The 21,651-nt window shown below is 33.9% G+C and overlaps 1 protein-coding gene across 1 annotated transcript; it reads left to right on the plus strand.

Annotated features, from left to right (window-relative positions):
* Positions 1–296: 296 nt before the first annotated feature.
* On the plus strand, positions 297–13,594 carry LOC142981740 (uncharacterized). The gene is made up of 5 exons (XM_076127836.1): positions 297–369; positions 4,944–5,012; positions 5,557–5,630; positions 6,058–6,277; positions 13,345–13,594. Exons 1-5 carry the CDS (start codon positions 328–330, stop codon positions 13,435–13,437), a joined length of 498 nt encoding a protein of 165 aa, XP_075983951.1. The 5' UTR covers positions 297–327; the 3' UTR covers positions 13,438–13,594.
* Positions 13,595–21,651: the final 8,057 nt, after the last annotated feature.

Below are 21,651 nucleotides of genomic sequence, written 5' to 3' on the forward strand. Positions count from 1 at the left end.
TTACTACTACAACATGTTTTGAACATAGGCACAAAACTTTCCTCAAATATTTTCCATACTCTTTGTCAAATACACTGCAGACGATTCATCCCCTGTACACAGAGTATCCTCATTGGTAGCTACAGTTTCACTTAACACACTAACCAATCACACGCACCCAAAAATATATCCACCAATCATGATCGAGAAAATACATTTAATCATCCAATCGAAGGATTCTTATTTTGAACGAAGGAATTGAAAGTCTGTGGTGTTTTGTTGTCATAGCGTTTTTAGTTTTAAATGATGCAAAGGTGATTTTTTTAGTGTACAGTGTAGTGAAATAAAATGATTATTATCTATATTGATATTCTACTTTTAATTATACTGGTGAGTGACGTAACTATTTTTTGCTTGAAGTGTATTGGTTTTAAGTTTGAACGGAACAGTTTACTATTGTTTCTGGAGGTGAAAAGCTCAAAATAGAGCAGGTTCATTTAGAAAACATTTTGTTTATATAACTTTGTGTAGCAGATGTTTACTGCCTCAGCATTTAGCGGTTGGTAAACGATCAGTGAGGTTAGCCCTGCGGTCAGTGTTTTGGATGGGTGACCGCGTATTAGTTGAACTACTCTTAGCCTCTTTAACCGTTGACACTGGTGCATTTAAAATTATATAGCACTTAGACAAAGGTGATTATCTTCAATAGTTTATACCAGCAACAAAGAACCTCACCAGAAAGATGATAATAATTATACTAATTTAACTCATTAATGTCCCACTGCTGAGAAAAGGTCTCCTCTCGTAAGGAAGAAGGGGTTAGGTTTTGAGTATACCACGCTGGCCGAGTGTGGGTTGCATACCTTCAAGAACTGTATAAAAGAGCTCGCGGATATGCAAAGTTGGAACACAATGCTTTCCTTCACCGTTGGAAAAAGTGATAATCATTTCTAACACACACATAAAAGTCATTGGCGTATTACCTCGGGTTAGAATCTGCAACCATTGTACCAACTTATACCACTCGGCTATAAATGATAATTTTAATCTAGTATGATGTTATTTAACAATAATGCAACTTGAAAGTCCAAATCTGGTAAACTAATGGACACTTCGCAAACCAAGTTTAATAAGAAAACACATAATTCAGTCTAACTATAAAGTTATTTGTACAAACTCTTGCTTTCTTTACCAAAATGCTATTTCAAACAATTCGCATACTATTACGCATTTGCAATTATCAAAGTGATTAAACTTTAAACTATGAAAGTACCCTGCGGTCATATAACATTGCTTTCAAAATGGCTGCACCAATGTTAATATTATACGTGGGCCACTACTTATATTTTGAGCCTAACTATGAAAAACGGTAAACGTGTGAGTGAAAACTAGTTTATCGTGTTCTCGGGTATTCTAATGCATGATCTAGATAGATTTTTATCCGATCGAAATATTTTTTTAATATTTTTTTTTCTTTCCCGAAGACCCCTCAAAAACAAGGTGTTTAAAAGCATAACCTGTTTCTTGAGGCGATGAAAAATCAATGTTTACGGTTTTTATTTTTGACGTTTTGGATCTAAATAAAGTCATTTGATGTCAAACTGTAACGGCATTACGAGAAACTCATTAATTAGTTTTTTTCGTGCATATAATAGCCGGCTGTTTAGCGAGATGCGTTACGGCCGGCATTGATTTTATTGAGCTCGACCTGTAGGATTTTGTGATTTTTCCATATTTTAAACCAGTCTTTAGGTAAATTTTTGGTTGTAAATCAATAAGAATTAACCATTCTGCATTTTTATAAAGACACTTTGTGCTGTTATAAAGTTTTTATAAAAAATCAAGGGACCATTTGTTCCGAAGTGCTTCAAGCGCGAATATTTTTTTCTGGATTTGGTTCATCTTAAAGCTTCCATAAAGTCGACTGGTGTTTATTTTTGGGCTCATGCGCATTATATCCTAGATCCCTGTTTTATCACAATTTGATACACGTATTTTGAAGCCAAACGATGGACTTTTCAAACATTTGTTTGCACTAATCGGCGGGAGGACCTTCTCGAATTATTGTAAAAAAAAATTGGTTCATTTAGAAAAAAATCTTCTAATCCGAAATGTTGTTACCTAATATTTTATATCTAAGAGTGGAAATAATATTTAGGATTGTGTCATTCTTTTCTTGTATCAGGAAACTAAAATGCATAATTAATTTTCGCACAGCATCAATTTTTCCGGAGACAACTGGTGACCTTGGACGACCTTCAGGAATTTCATTGGTGATGGAAAAATAATCATGATAGAACTCTATTTATTGGCGTTCTCAATTTTCAAAGGATCAGACTTTATCACCAAAATAATAAATAAATCGATATAGACACGACTGTTTCTATAAGTCACGTCGAAAGTTGTAAAAAATATTTGCACGAAAATGTTAACATCCTAATGCCATTTTCCCACACACTTACAATTTTCGATCGACGATATTGAAAATATTTTCAGCGCAGATTTCAAAACTTTCTTAGGAATGTAGTAGTCAAAAAGACCAAACTTTACGATGAAAACGCCAAATGGGGTCTAAAACAATCAGATTCGTCAAGGCTCAAAATATAAATAGTGACCTAAGTACTAGCTGACACGCGCAACTTCGCTTGCGTCACATAAGAGAGAATGGGTCAAAATTTTCCCCGTTTCTGTAACATTTTTCACTGGTACTCTGTTCTTATTGGTAGCAGCGTGATGATATATAGCCTATAACCTTCCTCGATAAATGGACTATCTAACACTGAAAGAATTTTTCAAATCGGACCAGTAGTTTCTTTTTTTAGCGCGTTCAAAAAAACTAACAATCAAACAAACAAACAAACTATTCAGCTTTATAATATTATAATATATAATATTATATATTATAGTATATAGTATAGTATAGATTAGTACAGATATGCAAAAGTGTGGATGTTTGTATGTTAAGATGTTTGGATGTTTTGATGGTAAGATGTTTAGATGATGATATGTCTCATGTGTGGATGTTCGAATGCTTGCTATTAGGGTATTTGATGTATTGATACTATTAGGATGATTGGATGTTTGAATGTCTGGATGTTTAGATGTTTGCTTAACGATTGTGAACTTTCGTAACTTGTACACCTAATATTATAATGCAACGGGTCTTTAAAGCGATTGAAAATTAAAGGGCCTTATTTGATTACCCGACGTTTCGATCTAATTGCATCGACTATGGTCACGGACCCCAAAATGTTCAATAACGTTAAAGTCCCGTTGCATTATAATATTAGATGTTTGATTGCTAGATATTTAAGTGTTTTTTATTAAATATCTTAGACACAGTTTAAAACCACGGTTAATATTTCTACCGAGAAATTGTATTACACGGGCGAAATCGCGCGCCCAATCTAGTTTACAATATGGAGTTTGAAATGCATAAGTTTGTAGAAGTTAGGAAGCATCTATTGAGGCAATTTAATTAAAACCTTCGTCTGACCTCCCGCGGTTCGAATGCTAAGCTTCGTAACTGCACTTTGACTGGGACTCTAGGAGCCGACTTCTTTAAGCCGGTAATAAGCTTAGTATAATTATTAGTTTGGGGAAGTTTGGAAGGTAATGTTCACGTTATTTAAGAATGAAAAGCTGTGAAAATAAATTTGTAGTTAAAATAAAGTATTTATACGTGTAAGTTTCAATTCGTTTTACAGTGTTTTGTAACTTTTAATCAATTTATATATGTATGTGAGAGAAAGTTTTTTTTTGTTTTACAAACAACGGGCACAAAGTACAACCAGACCCGAATCAATTTTATTTGTGGATCGCACAAATAATTGTTCCGTGTGGGGAAACGAACCCACGACCACTGCGCTACGGAGGCAGTCAGTGTTACTAGTCAGAGCTTACAGGACGTTTATTAGTAAGACTTTTAAAGCATAAAATAAAAAATAATTAAGTATAGTAGATATACTCTAGAGAACAACCCTAATGTTATTTCGCAGGCATAAATCCTGAGTTATTTACATTTGATAGCAACCTGATAATCACTCTACCTTATCCGGGAACTAAGCCTAACTTTGTCGATTCTTAATTTTAATTGAATATATTAAATAATTTAAAGCCAAGTGGTTAAAGTTGGCACCTCCCACTCAAGTGGTTGCAGGTTCAAAAGCAACTCACCAATGACTTTTCGAAACTATGTATGTATTAAAAATACATATCGCTTGCTCTAATGATGCAGAAAAACATCGTGATGGAACCTTGTATACCTGAAACTTGTTTAAAACATTTATTGAGGACATGCAAAATCCCCAACCCGCACTTTGCCAGCGTGGTGGACTCAAGGCCTAAGCCCTTCTTAGTTTGGGAGAAGACCCTAGCCCTGCAGTGGGACCGTAATGGCCGTTATGGGTTAACAAGATAGCGTGCACAAGTTTAGACACATTTTATAATTAACAAGAAACAAAACGCACCACCTTGACTTCAGTACGTCGTTTGTCAGCCACATCTTAACATGTTATTTTTAACTAAATTACATCTTCAACAATGAAAGAATAACATTCAAAGTCCTTTGATGTGTTAAAGTGTTGAGAAACTCGTTACACACAAGTTTTGTATACTTACATCAATTTTGAATGGGTTTGAATAATACATGGTACATAAAGTTTATATAAACTGAGCCTGAAGTCTTAACTGTCGATTCAATTTAGAAAATTATTGTTGTAAAGTCTTTCATACATCTTTGACAACAGGTCATTGACCGTTTGGAAAGGTTATAATAGTAAACTTTATATAAATAAAATAAACGAAACCTAAAATGAACGGTGGTGTGATTTTCTACCACTATCACACAGATATCTATTATTGTAGAATATTTCTTGATTATTCAATTCATAAAAAAATATATATAGTGTAATAATATATAAATAACGTTTTATAAAAGAAATAATTTTCTATGCTTGTTACAGCTATGTCTCACTATATTCATGTGCGGTTACTGTTTCTATCGGATCAACAGACTACGACAAAATGGAGAGGTAAATATTTCTTTCATTCATTTTGTAAACGTATATTATATTACAGTAAACACTAAAAACAAAGGGTCCTAAAAATTTATTTTATAGAACAACCAAATGAATTACACAATTAATTTGAGCGAAAATTATGAAAATATAATGTAAACTATTTAAGCACAATGCATATTCTCACCTAGTACAATTAAATTTGATCACTATATGATTCACATGATCAAAAGCTTAACTTAAAACCACAACTATATAATATGCAACATCTCAACTATTCTACAAGAAGTTTATAATACCTATCTTATTTTAGAAAACAGTATAAGTTACAGACCAAGTTATGCCTAAGATAGCCTCCTAGTTAACTAAATTAAACTCGCTGCCATCTTTGATTTGAAACCGCCAAAAAGTCAAAGATATAATCCAAAGTCAAGTTTGTAACAATAACATTTTGTTATGAAATTTTAAGTAAATTTGTTAGATGTTAATTATTTACAATCCCTTTGGGCTGTCTTAACTAATTACTGGAGTTGAATACTGATGAATTATTTGTTTGTAGATCGCAATACTATTGAGGCCGACTAAAGTTGTGTTTTCGCATAAGAAGGAAGGAGAATCTACTGAACAACTAAGGTATTTATATGACATTGTTAGTTGAACAGTCAAAGATTAAGGTACTTAAGCCCTTTTTTCACAGTGCCCCTGTTCGTTTCCACTGATTACGTTGACAGTTACTATGTACGTAATATTTTACATTTTACCCATTAGTGTTATTTTTTTATTAGTGTAAATAGACACTAAAGTGTACCATCCGTATAGTACTCTATACAACAACACATTTCCCTAATTACTGAAATTGAACTGTCTATTACAAATGTTCTAGTAACAAAACTCAATAACACAGTTGACCCGGGAAATTGAACCCAATGCACAATGCAATGTCTAACAATTACCCCTTGATGCACTAAACCACTACAAAATTCAACATAACCAATCTATCCATTTCCTAACCAATATTAAAAGTTCCATAGACACACTACATCTACAATTTTCCTTTCAGAACGGTAGTAGCCTACCAGAACCCATTCACAGGCGACTACTGCGTGCACAAGAGCCGCCTGGGCGCCAATGGCTACATGAACAACCTTCAACCGGACTCCCCTGACAGCGGGGTGTCTGATGAGTACGAGCCTCTCAACCTGGAGACCATGGGTCCTCAGCCCAGTCTGCCGCATGTGATGCAAGATAGAATGCCTAGTGAACTCGTGTCGAAGGCACATGTAAGGAAATTTTTGTTTTTCGATAGTGTTGGTAGGCAGCAGCTACTTACATCATCAATGATTTATAAAAAGCATAAATATTGTTAAGACCATTTGGCGATTAAAAAGAATGGCTAGGAGTTTCTTGCCGGCTCTTCTCATTGGCCCTAACTTCCGAACTGGTGGAAAATTCACTCTCTGTATCATTGACTGTCATAAGTGTCAGCACTTGACCTAAATGAATAAATGATTTGATTTTGATTTCTTCATTCTGAACCTACATGAAAAGTAGGAGATACTGATAGTGAGAAAAATAGGGTAGGCCTTTGCCCAGCAGTGGAACATACAAATATTGAAACATAATTGACTGCCTCCGTGGCGCAGTCGTTTAGGTCGCCACGCCGCTACCATTGCGCCGGGAGGTCGTGGGTTCGATTCCCACACGGGACAATTATTTGTGCGATCTACAAATAATTGTTTCGGGTCTGGTTGTACTTTTTGTCTGTTGTTTGTATATACATATGTTTGTAAAAGTCCCCGCGACACAAGAGCAATTGTAAGTACGGGAGTTGTCTTTAAAAAAAAATACGTTCGCATTATTCCACACCTTGCACTCGACCAGCGTGGACTCAAGGCAAAAAAAAAATATCTGTAGTTAATTCAATATTTCCGATTTTAGTATAATGTTTAATATTAAAGTCTGAAGTATCTAATTAAGTAAGTTATTTCTCAATAAATAATTAACATAAACTTAAACGATACCAATTACTTCAAAACTCCAAGTTTAAAAGAAAAACAGCCTAAGCGACTTCAAGTTTCAATAACCTTACGACCTTTTAAAACCCATTATCAACATCTTAGCGTTATTACAGTTTAAGTATTAAATTCAATAGCCTTCCTTCAATAGGCTAAGTAGTATTTAATCGTAGTTATAATGTTAGCAGCCCTTAGGCTATTAGCTGAACCTTTAGCCGATCTTAAGTGTCATTAAAATGGCCAGATATTATGCAGACTAATTTTGAAATTGTGTTGTAACCAAGTTTAAATTATAATTTTGGATATTGTATTATTAATTGTTTTATAAAATCACGCCTGGTATATGCATAGTTGTAGACAGAGATGTGTGGAACACAATGTTCCACTGTTAAGATTATTGAACCCAAATAAAGAGGGTGAGTCTATTGCCTTATAGATACCTATATTATATTACTGCCGGACAATAATTGAAAAAAATCTACAGAAATTGAAATATAGGACTCCATCGCTCTTTACCCGACTCGGGAATACCAAACCTGTGATTAATTTTTTATTATTATTAATTTAAAAAGACAACTCCCGCACTAAGAATTGCTCTTGTGTCGCGGGGACTTTTACAAACATACAAACAACGGACACAAAGCACAACCAGACCCGAAACAATTATTTGTGGGTCGCACAAATAATTGTCCCGTGTGGGAATCGAACCCACGACCTCCCGACGCAATGGTTGCGGCGTGGTGACCTAAACCACTGCGCCACGGAGGCAGTCAATTAAGCGGTCAACGGTCGTGTGCACTCATATATTATCTTTTTTAAACACCTCTATGACGTTGTTAGTATTGCATATGACTGCTGGTCATAAGGTCTCGGTTTATTTCCCGGACGAGCAAACTACTATTGTCTTTTTTTTTACAAAAGAATATTTCTTTAATAGTAGCTCGGAGTTAGGTAGGGTCTCGTAAAAATACAATAGGCTCACACCCTTTTACATAGAACTTATATTGATCACAACTTAACGTGGGCACTCTGCCTACAATTTTAAGTATAACAGGCTTGGCATTATGTTTGTACCTACATGTATTTTATAATACAGCCCCTAAACTAACAAAGAAAACACCAAAAAGGACTGGGAAAACCTATATAATAGGTCCACAAAAAGACAACACACACTTTAATCTCAATACATAAGTATATAGTCCTTCCATATTCATATCTTATCCGAAACACACGGCTCTCTCTCTCATTGACTATGTATTGAACATTACATTTACATATTATAATTGCAACAGTGCCATGTTTTTACCAAACTGTTATTGGTTTTAATGTATTATTTACTTATTTATTTATTTATCAACTTAAAAGATGTTTCTGGATTTAATTTATTTATGTTTCTCGTTTAAACAGTAATTTCTAAATGCAGTAGTCTTGACTGTTTGTCTAAATATTAAGTTTTTACGACAAAACAGCTAAATCTGAACCTTTCAAATTTTCATTGCATGTGAAAACAGTTTTTTATTCATCATTAAATTTACATTACTAACATCCTGTATCACAGTTCATAAATAAGTGTCAGATAAACTATCTGTAGGCAAATTTATAACACCAACTGGTAAAATTCCATCTTATAAAATATCGTTATCACGATGAAACCGGCCTGAAGCTACGCGTTTCCATTTTTTAAGCAATTTAGTCGTACAGACCTGTAATTGCTTAAAAAATGAAAACACGAACTTTGTCCATAAAACTATGACAGTAGGTATAAACTTATTTAACTAAACGTCAGTAATAGGTCGATAGTTAGTACGCTGCTCAGTGGCACCGCTCACCGCTGCTACTAGACGATGGCATTATCCTGACGAGATTTACAGACTTACTGGTACTGGAGCCATGATGGAAAGGAGGTCGGGACCATTGGATTTTTAAGGACTATTTTATAGTGTTTTACTAGCTTTTTATCCGTGGTAAAGGTTATTACGAACAAAAAGATATTTTTTTTATATTGCTCTTGTCTCGCGGAGATCTTTAGAAACATATAAACTCTTGACACAAAGTACCATCAGACTCGAAACAACTATTTGTGGAACGCACAAAGTAAACTATTGTTCCGAGTGGAAATCGAACTCACGACCTCCCGACGCAATGGTATCGCCGTGGCGACCTTAAACTGAGCCACGCAGACGTGACAATAGCAGGTAACCGGATGTGTAATGTAATGGAGACTGTAGATACTAACTAGAATTACCTATTCTTCGTATACATTTATTCGTTGTTTTTTACTTTTACAAAAGTTTCCACAAACAACTGTCAGTTCGTAATCTATACTTACTTTATAATTTAAAATTTTTTCTAAGATATTTTGCATTCTTCAAAAATGGTTCTAAAACCATGGTCACCCTACCCACTTCGTTAATACCGAGCACCTTGCCTAGCTTTTTTAACAAATTTGAAATTTAAACTACACCTCGACTCCATTAGTTATTAGCTGAAGTATTTTACACAAAGGATTATTTTAAATGGCCCCTGAAGAGATTGACTTAAACAACCACTTACTGACATTTATGCAAGATCTCATACTAATTGGTTTACTTTGGAATTTTAAGTTTTATTGTACGTAATCGTCTTCGATTTTGTGTTAGTTAATTCGTTAATTGGTTTGTTTTGTAAGCGAAGCACTTGTTTAGCGAATTTGTGTACTTTAAGATTTGGATGAAATGTTAATATTGTACTACAACAACTACCTATATACACCGATCAACAGAATAAACATGTAATTATTAATAGTTGCAACTTAATTTCATAAAATACTAGTGGCTCTGACTTAGCCCGGGTTGAGAAAAGTCGGAAATTTGTTCAATACATTTTGAGTATATTGCAAACAGACAGGCAGACGAGTGGACTACGTTTTAAAATGTGTAGTGTAGAAACTGAGAGCCTGAATTTCATCACCCGCTTGTTGCATAATATACTATTTCAACAAGTGCAAGCGCATCACAGCATTTCCCGTTTCATGTACAGTTCATATTTTTCGTGTAAAATACAACCTCGTTTCAGTGACGAGTGAACAGCGAACAGCTAACACTAACTGAAGATTTATCGTGTTGACGCGCGTTCTTTGTTTATCATATGTTTTTTTGAAAATTGCTGACATGGCAGGTTGATGTTATAGTAAACGTACGCATTTACGTGACTCTAAAGTGAAAGGATGAGTAATCATGAATACTAGGATTAAGTGATGGTTACAAAGGTAAAAGATCTTCATTGCTTTAGTCATATAGTTATTTTAGACATTCGCTAATGGTTCCTGAAGATAAAATTTATACTAAACTTACCCCTTATACTCTTTAAAATATAGCTTGATTAGAATGACAGATGTCAAACTGTTTTGACTAGGGTTGTAGAAGTATTGATCAAAATCGATAGCGAAAAAATCGAATCTAAAATAATTATATTCGATTAAATTATTTTTGAATTTGCTTTTTACGAATTGTTGTTGTGAATCTTATTGTTTAAGAAAATTCGTATAGGACGATCAGCCCTACTTTTAACACCGCATGGAGACCTTTCCTAGTTTAGTATTAATTAGGATCAATTAAATAAAACAATGAAAACGGTTAAATAAAATTAAATTATTCAGTAAATGGTGCAATTCTGATGATAGGGATGAGGATGATAGTAATATAAGATGCGCAGTTAATGGTGCGCATCCTAAATCAGTATAATCCTCATCGCTATCATCAGAATCGCTGGAACAATCTTGGAGATTCATTATTAATTCTTGGTCACAAATAGTATCAAAGTGTGCTTCGCGATTAACGATTAATCAATCGATTTACTCTTATCAATTGTGTCTCCTCACTAAAATTTTTGCAACATGACGTAGCCTTGTAGAGAGGTTGAAAATTATTAGGTTTATTTTTAAGACTTAAGAAAATAGTACTGATTTTTAGTTTAAAGGCTGATTGTATTGAATTATTCTGATTTCTTATTGAGGATCTGTATTTAAAAAATAGTTATAATGCTAGACAAAACAGATTTTTCGTGTTTCAATTTGTAATACTCGTTAGACGTCGCTACAAAGTTGTGTCATCTGTTTTGCTTAGAACTGTCATTTTAATCAAGCTATATTTTAAAGAGTATAGTTTAAAATACTTTCAAGCGTAAACTACAGAATTCCAATCAGTTACATTATAAATATATAGTAAATAGTTTGGGTTTCAAAGATAAACTATTTTACAATCACCTCGCAAGAGACTAAAATTGGAAATTATCTTTATTTGGCATACAAAACGAGCGGTACGCGTAAGCTAGTGTTGAAAACGTCCAATGACAAATGAACTAACAGTGTTAACTGTAGATTTATTGTGTCATGTTGTACGCTGTGCTTTGTTTATGCAGTGTTTTGTGAGCTCGCTGACAGCAGGCGACGTGTTGACGTAGATTGAGCAGTTGTTGCTGACCAGCTATTTGTAATAGAAGCAAGTTATGTACGTGTGGTGGGTTAAAAAGTGTAGAAAGAATTGTACTTAAATCATTATAAACGACTCGAAAAAATATTTTTTTGCGGATCACAAAATTAATTAATTATATTCTAGAATCCAGGTCTATGAGTTTTACGAGTTTACGTAGATTCTTAAGGAGTATAAATCATTCCCATTATTATTATGTAAGTCTATACCACATCTCGGGACTATTGAGTCCCGGATTTTTGGAAGGCGTGCGTGGGGCCGAAGCCAACACGTAGAGGCCCTTTTCGACTGCTTTAATATTTCAAAAATGTATGTTTACACAATTATTATTATTATTCGCTAAACAAAAGCACGTAATTACCAAAACACAATTCTCCAACAAAACAAATCATTTATCGAATGAACCAATACAAAACAACACAATTAAGATATAAAAAAGTTGTAACTATTAATAGTAGCAACTTCATTTCGTTTATTAAAATACTAAACTAAAAAAAGCAATCTAATAAAATACTGAACTAAAAAAAACAATCCTTAAGAAACATCGCTAACGATGTATCTTTGGGATTATTATTTATTTAATATAAGATACGAAACTCATGCTCACATACTCTTTGAAGAGCCTTTAGCCGGGTTCCGAGTAATCAAGCTATCTCACAAGGAAATATCTCGGTCACACTCAATTCGACTCGAAAGAAGAGCGACCGAGATTTTACCTCGCGAGGTTGCTTGATAAGTCAGGACCCTGCTAATTGAGTGTTGCCTCGGTTTCAAATCGTCACGACGGTTTAAACCCGAGACAACACACCAAATTGGCGACTTCCACGGAAGTAGTCAACGCGTTGCCAACTTACGTGAAAGTTGCCAACTTATACCACTCGACTACAATTTCTGTATCTAACTGCAAACTTAAAACTAAAACTGAAAGTAATTAAACTAAAATCATACATCAAACCCAACACCACATAATACACTCTTACGGCCAGTTTCTTAATCAAAAGTAACAGCCAAAGTATAGGGTAAAGTAAAAATGACAATCAAATATGCTCGACCAATTATGTCATTTTTACTTTGCCTGTTACTTTTGATGAAGAAACTGACCGCTACTTAGCAGTATTTACAATTCAACCACACCAAACAATAACTCGATACTTGACGAAGTAAACAAGAAGTAAGCACTATAACCTCAAACTAAGCAGTCAGTCCAACTAACTCGTGCACTAACTTACTGTTATACAATGTAGCTGATTTACTATAACCGTTGCAAATACTAGTTTGTTATGTAAACTCTACTTGCTGGGAGCTGAAATATTATGTATTTCAAGTTCAGCTTAAATACATATATTTAAACCTACCAGCCGGTTTTTTTAGGTTTCTAACGATACATTTATTTTTTTTAAGAATAGAGAAGAACATTAACAAAGAGATTAAATGGGTTACTTACGCTACCAAAGGGTTTCCTAGTACTATCGACAACCAGCTAACTAAAGAATAATTTGGTATAAAAACCCTCAACGTTAATCGCGTATCTCAGTTGATAGCCACTTAACAGTACATTGCAGCTTTGACATAAAATGTACGGTCCAGCAGTTGTCAACTAAGATACACAATAGCCCCGCTGGTTAGCACCGCTAACGGGTGTGTACTAATTGTTCAGACCATCTTTAATGTCATTTTCTCAATACTCGTCAGTACCAACTATAAAAAAAATATCGTTGTGTAGACAAATAAGGTATCGACAATCCTAACCAACTACAAAAATTTTTTTGGACTAATTTAAGGAAATCAAAGATTTCATTGACTGCCAAATTTTGTATTATGTTTATTTGAAATACCTAATTTAGCACCATTTTTTTGTTTCAGCCGGACACAGTAAAACTACAAATAACTCCGGACCACGAAGACAACAGCGTCAACAAAACATGGAACTGGAACTACAAGGAGTATCAGATCTGAACTCATCATCATTATCATCATCACCTTGTCAACACATCACCGAGGCTTGAACAGCCAACTGTATTGTATACTCCCGAGCGTCAAATTATATGTAAAAAGAACAAAAATATATATTGCATCTTTAAATTCCCTTACTTGGTCTCATGGCTCATGGTACATAGACTCTAGGCCTAACTGCTCCTTTATTCCAGGAGGAAATTCTTGTCCAGCAGTGGGACAGTAATGGGATAAATAAAAAACATCTTAACTTACTTTATAAGTGACATTAGCTCAGTGGTTACGGAGTCTAACTTACAGTTGAAAGATAGTGGGTTGGATTCTTTACTGTACTGCTGGTGTTAACTTTATTCGTAGAATATCTTTGCCATCATTCAAATTTAGGATTAATGTATAATCTTTTTTAATTAATTCTCTTCCTGTGCCAAATTTAAGTGCCAAATACGTCTCCTAGATATAATAAAAATAAGAAAATTAAATATCTATATGTACATAAATAAAGTTAATGAAGGCTTTACACCGTTGTGCCAAACAAAAAGAGATATAATGTAAATAATATATTATATTATAAATAAATATATTCAGTCCTGTAGCATGATTCTGTATAATCGGTAGTTTCGAGTATCGAGAGTTTGACATTTAAAATGTACTGCAAAAATAGTTTCTACAACGCTCGCTAGAGGCGCTGAACCGATTGTCACACAAAATTTCTCGATAGCTAGCCGGTTGTCGATAGTCGAAGTTGTAGAGAATCCAGCTACTGAAATTTAATATGTGATCAATCACTGTGGGCATTAAAGTATTCATTATTGATAGTTTTCTTCCAAATTTTAATCACAAATTCAATTTGATAGTTCTAATGTAATAAATTATTATATTCGGATCACTCATACAAGATCATTTAATTACAACAAAACAGAGCGACAAGTGTAGTGAAAAAAAATTAAACACATTGATTTGATCTACAATTTATTTTGAAGAATACGCCAAGTTGTTATGTATAATATATATTTAATATAATACAATAGTACTATATATATGCCAAATATTCATTTCATCTGCTCAAAGTAATCGTTTAGGGAACTACGTTATATTCAATTTTCATCAATTAAGACAATTCTCGACCATTTCCAAAATAACCTCGTTTCAAAATAACCCTCCGAAGCTATTATTATAACGTACACAAATTGTTGCCAAAATATGCTCAAATAATAATTATATTATAAATATAGATAAAATATTAATGTTATGAAATTCTATAATACTGTTAACTTTTGAAAGCTTGTATCGATGCTAACATAATTTGATTATGTGAAAACTATATTAAAGTGATAAAAGTGAATTTGTTTTATTTTTCAGCATCCTGTTAATATGGTACGAGTGCTAGTACACATTAATTTATTTATAATTAGAACTAATATTAGTACTGTGAAAGTATTTGCCTATTTAATAAATAATAGACCACGAGAATCTACGACAGTCAACATGTGACCACGGCCAGAGCAACCTGCGCCGAAACGTATATGAAACACATTCTAAGGTAAAATGCGTGTTCGCATTAATTCCCATATTCTAATATATTACTTGTCTGTCTGATCTGGTGCTACACTGTACTGTGTAACTGCCGAGTCAACATTTTCTGCTATATAAATAAAATAGACTTTCAATCAAATAAAATCAGTGAGAGATAGCATGATAAAAATTATAGTGATATATTGAAATATATCACTATAATTGTCAATATAGGATGATAGGTGAACTATCATCCTATATTGACCATTTTATTTAAATCGGTGAGATGTTTTAAGTCTTACTATAGAAAGTTCGTGAGCCTAATGGTTGCATTAAATCGTTAAACACATATATTTTGCATAACATTATTATCACAAATAGTTTCTTAGAAAAATCACTGTGTATTATTTTTCCTTACATAAGTTTGTACAATAGTAGATTGCAAGCTACATAATGTCTTACACGCTTTGAGAGCTAATGCGATTGCTACGGTATTGAGTCAAACTCTAAAGCGGTACGGAAAATGTATAGAGTTCAAGCTTCTATAAACAGTCTTAGTATAGTTTAAGTTTTTTTTTTTAAATTGCAATTGCAAAGACAAATAATGATAAGCTTAAATGCATGACTTTAAAAACTTATAATGATTGCTCAAATTGGGCAAATCATTTTAGAATTAGCCATATTTTTGGCTTGAGACTAGACTCGCGTCACATTTCCCAATTTTACTAAGAGCTTTCAAACCCCAAAGCCTTACTATAATTTTCTTTTGTATATAATTATTACATTGAAGAAGATAAAGTAGGTTTTGGGCACTAGATCCTTCCTCCTAACTTATATTTTATTTGACGTATTTTTAAGTATGGATGATAAATACAAATAAGGGAAAGTCAAAAGCTTGCACTCCGCATTACAACAAGTTCAGAACATCGCATTCACGATAATACTAAGATTATGAGTGTACATCGCAATAGCAATACGATGCGCTGATAAAAGAACTGCAGTAAGACGAACAGATACCCGCTTTATGAATATCATGGATATTGTAAGAGAATTGTGTTCTGAAGGAATCTTTAGAGAAATTCTATGTTTTATAGAGTTTTGTTAAATGTTAGTTTAATTTTCTTTGCATAAATGTATTTTGTGAAACGGCCTTGAGATAAAAGAGTTTCAAATCAAAGTATCTGTTTCTTTCTATGGTTATTAATTGACAAGCAAATATTTTCTTTTTATCTCCTGTAATTAAACAGAAAATACCACCATCTACTATCTACGCATAAAATATTATAATCATTATCATCAACGTTCTTAGTTTCATCATATAACCCGATCTAACACATATAAAAATTGTCTTTAATACATTTCAATATGATCATCTTCTTATATATGAAATTCTCGCGTCACAGTTTCCGTTGCCATACTCCTCCGAAACGGCTTGACCGATTCTCATGAAATTTTGTGAGCATATTGAGTAGGTCTGAGAATTGGCACACAACACTTTTCTTTTTCAATTTATATGGCAAGACAACGTTTGCCGGGTCAGCTAGTAGTTCTATAAATCAATTTAGAAATCATAATATTATAATGCAACGGGTCTTATACGCGATTGAAAATTTAAAGGTTAGGATACCTTATTTGCTGCCCGACGTTTCGATCGCATTACAACGACCGTGGTCACGAGAAACGTCGGGCAGCAAATAAGGTATCCTAACCTTTAAATTTTCAATCGCGTATAAGACCCGTTGCATTATAATATTATGTGTACTAGTCGCGAGAGTTTAAAAACATTAATTTAGAAATCATTTTAAAGTCGTATCGCTCTATTCTTACTTCTATAAAACATTAAAACACACCTGTAGACATAATTCTCAGTGAAATACAGTCACTTGTAGTGCCTATAAAGTAACTGGTAGTCACGTGCGCAAGATGGCAGCAGATACATTAAATAAATAACTACGCTTAGTTTAGTACTTACACCTGTCTAATGGACAGGTCCAGACTTAAACATAGGCCATAAGAAATACAATATAGAGACTATTTTGGAACTTGTACTGCTATATTCTAAAATGTATAAAGTAGGTATAATTTTATTACAAATCATTGCACAGAGATTTAACTTTAAAAAAAAAATCTGTGACATGCTTATTGTACAATATGAAATAATAGTGACCTTCTTTGGTCTCTACTAGTGAATGCAATCCCGATCTCGCGGGATCCCGATCTCGCGAGATCCCGTGTATTTTTTCGGGATCAATCCCGAAGCATAATATGACGAGATCCCGTTCGGGATTGTCGGAGAGGGCATTTTCAGCAGCTGGCTACATTGCAATAGACTTAAGATGCCGATTAGAAGCTCGTATTATTGATACACTTTGTATTTTAAGAGGCTACTTTCAAAATGCCATGTGATTACTTTTTATTTTGATCTCCTGGAGCTACACCTACTTTTTTGATTATGTTCATGTTATTACACCTGTTAATTATGTTACGTTGTTAGTAATATTAAAAAATTAAGGCTTTTATTTTCTTTCAAATAATAATTTATTGCATTCACCACACTATCACACGCATATTACATTAAACAAGCCGTTCGAATCGTATTATTTTTACTAACTAGACGGGATCCCGAAAATCTCGGGATCCCGCGGGATTGATATTTCTGATCGCGAGGGATCTCGAGTTGACGATCTCGAGTCGGGATTGCATTCCCTAGTCTCTACCCATATGGTGAAAAAGGTGTATATTGTGTATGTTCATATGTGAATAACAGCTGGTCTCAAAAAATCATCACTAAATCACCAAGTTGTTGCTTATTGTAATTGAGGCATAAGCGCAAAAAGTACTAATATAATAATACGACAACACTGTCCAATTTTACAAATAACATAACAAATCAGACAAACGAATAAAATCGTGAATTGAAAAACTAAGCTACCTAAAGTCGTAGCGACTACGGTGCTACGTCGCTACGGCGTAGCGGACCGTAGCAGTGAATTCGGGCGCGATCCATCAGCGGAGAGATTGCGGCGGAACATCGATCAGTGTCGCTGCTCACCGCACGCTGACTACATTCATGTAGGAATTAAGGGATGTTCGACATTTCTCGATGTTCGTGTATTTAATATTTCATTGACTTAAAACGACATGTACTCTAGAACAGGTTTAATTGTAACCAAGAATTACATATAGAACAACGAATAAATGATTCCCAAATAGCCATGGTTATGTAGAAAAAAACGAGTTATAACGAATTTAATAAAACGTTACAAACCCTTACGATTTAGATTTGCGATTTATCATAAATACTTGCAAATACAACTGAACCTACCTACCTGTATAATAGAATCATGAATTAACGCGAACACGCATTTTACCTTGGAATGTTAAGCATTCTCAGGTAAAATTCATTTTCGCGTGAATTCCAGTATCCTACTATACATTCATTATGCAACGCGAAAGCTTAGAAGTTATGATACTACCTAGTACCTGCTTGGTACCTACCTAATACCTACCCAGGCTAAGTAATTAACAAACAAAAGACTGATCACCTAACGCAAAGCTACAACGTCAAAATCAGTTATTGCTTCTTTCCTTTAGTAAATATACCTCCTCAATTCGTACACACAAGTATTTATACCTCAATGTAATTGTCCGCCCACCTCAAGTGGTCGTGTAATCGTGGCCGGGACTCCAAGCTGTTTTTATTGGAGCGCCCAATCCACGATATATGAACCGAGTCACTCGCTCGATTGAAAGAATCGTTCCATTCGCTGTTTTAATCAGGAATTTGTTGGTACTTTATAGAGCCTTATTTGTAGAATGAACGTGTGTACGATTTTAGATTTACTGTATTACTTAACTTAGTTTTTGATCATTGTTACATCTTTATTTCTGACTGTGCCGCAGGTATTGTTACGTACATTAGGTCGGGGAAAAAGGCTTATCGCATTATAGTATGTATGCACTTGTAATAAAATCTCTTTGGTTTCAAGAATCACGAATGAGTACACGGTTCATTAGGTTTCTTTCAGCGAGCTCGTGAGGTACCCAAATATGGAGTTTTTTTGTGTAGAGAAAATATTTTATTACAAGTTCATACATACTATAATGCGGAAAGACTTTTTACCCGACCTAATAGACACGTAACGTTGTTGGTTGTACTTTTTAAGTCCCAAGAATAAAAAAAAACACAAGAATGTTCCTTTTTTATTTTTGTTTTCTTTTTGTAAACTTACGGTCAGTTTCTTTATCAAAAGTTACAGTCAAAGTAATTTACAACTATGTATATCTTTTTGGCTGTTACTTTTGACGAAGAAATTGGCCGTTTGTCACAGCAGGAATCTCAAAAAAACTGTAATGAACGCCAGAATGGCCTCATTTGTAATACTCGTGTACTTGATGCACAAAATAAGACTATTCAAAACGTCTACAATATATTTTTATATACAATTTGCACAAAGAAAAGCAATAAAATTTAATTGCCTATCATAACAAATTCCATGATTTATTTAAATTATTTTATCTTTATCTTATAATTCATCTCACCCTTACCAGTTTTACTTCCTTCTGATATTTATCTTTGATTAACCATTTATCCTCATTTCCTGAAACCCGTGTAACCTTCAAACACAACACGAGTATTATATAACGCGGAATTCTCATTCACTCTCATTCAACGTGAAACAATAAAAAGTTATTATTATTTCATAATGAAACGAACAAGGAAAGATGTTATGAATTCATAATTGTAAAGCTGTTTTGAAAACACGATATTTTGGAGGCTCTTCTTACCATGTAATAGGAAATACAATAAGGCTTTTACTTTCCCTTATTTTTGGACAACGAGCCCGATAAATACCCGTATCGGTATCCTGTTTCTGCCTATTACAGGTTGGGGTATATTTCATACTAGCTGACCCGCGCAACTTCGCTTACGTCACATAAGAGAGAATGCGTCAAAATTTTCCCCGTTTTTGTAACATTTTTTATTCGTACTCTGCTCTATTGGTTGTAGCGTGATGATATATAGCCTATAGCCTTCCTCGATAAATGGGCTATCTAACACTGAAAGAATTTTTCAAATCGGACCAGTAGTTCCTGAGATTAGCGCGTTCAAACAAACAAACAAACAAACTCTTCAGCTTTATAATATTAGTATAGATTAGTATAGATTTTTTCTTATTAAAACCAGCCTGAATATGTGCCAAATGTGAACATGAAAATTAAACTGTGTACCACTCAGGGACAAATAGCAATACACCGTAATATCACCTTCGTTTCGCCAATTGCAATGGAAGTGAATGGGGCGAGCCTATTGCCATATTATTAAACTAGTCACGATATAAGACTCAAAGGCTTGCTACACACATTCGACGGCAAACCAAATATGTGTAGATGACTCTGATCGGCACAAGTCGAATATATGTGAGTCCAGTCACTTTTGTTGTTCAGTAAACATTGCCAAAGTGAACATGCCGAACCGAATGTGGGTGTAGCAAGCCTTATTCAAAATATACCATCAGAATTGGAAAACCCAAAAGCACACTACCAAGTACTAGGGCATTAACTCACTAGACCTAATGTTCTGAACGACTTAACTGAATGTAATCAGTCTACATACAACACATAGAACAAAAAAACCACAAAGCTATAAATTAAATACCTATCTATACTAATATTATAAAGCTGAAGAGTTTGTTTGTTTGAACGCGCTAATGTCAGGAACTACTGGTCCGATTTCTAAAATTGTTCCAGGGTTAGATTGTCCATTTATCGGGAAAGGCCATAGGCAATAGATCATCACGCTACGACCAATAGGAGCAGAGTACCAGTAGAAAATGTTACAAAAACGGGGACCCATTCTCTCTTATGTGACGCAAGTGAAGATGCGTGGGTCAGCTAATACTAGTATTACATAAGCAACTAACATTATCTAGGGAAAGTACTAAAGCATAATAAAAATATTACATCGTCCATTTTCATTTAAAACCTTCAGCAGTCTTAATTATTTTAGCTCAGTTTATTTTTAACGATAACTTGGGCGGTATTTTTAATTCCCCTCCGTTTAAAGATAATTTTGGGAAACCTCTAAATGCTTCAACTTTACTTAGAACCTTTTTTAATTACGGCAGGAAAAACGTTACAGAAATTAATTGTTCATTGACTTGAAAATACACATTTTAGACAAAGATTTTGATTGAGACTGCTAATTAGTGGAACAATTTGGATGTGAAATGCTTATTATATTAAGTTATAGTGTTAGGCGAAACTATTTCACAACTAAACTAATAAAAAACCAAATCATTTATTTAGGTCAAGTAGAGATACTAACGGTGGTCAAATAAAGAATGTGAATTTACCTTCACTTAACCAATGGAATTTAAACTTGGATATGGTTTGGTTTGGTCTTAAATACGGGTAAATCGCTGGCAAAAACGAGTGTAAAGGCATTGAAAAGCTGAGAATATCAAACGTCTAACACTTTAATGGCCGAAGAGTACTAAAAACTTTACTATAAAATTAATGGACATAACAAAAAAACTGAAAAAAAAACGGATTTGATTTTACACACATAGTACAGGTTTTTCAGATTTTATTCTACATTCTAATAACTAAACAGTTAAAGAAACAGGTTTAATGTCATATAAAATATAGGCCACGATTAATCATTACAAGATGCAAACCTAGCAAAATATGTAGAATATAAAA

The sequence above is a fragment of the Anticarsia gemmatalis genome, chromosome 20, assembly GCF_050436995.1.
Source record: "Anticarsia gemmatalis isolate Benzon Research Colony breed Stoneville strain chromosome 20, ilAntGemm2 primary, whole genome shotgun sequence".
In the NCBI taxonomy this organism is placed as follows: Eukaryota; Metazoa; Arthropoda; class Insecta; order Lepidoptera; family Erebidae; genus Anticarsia; species Anticarsia gemmatalis.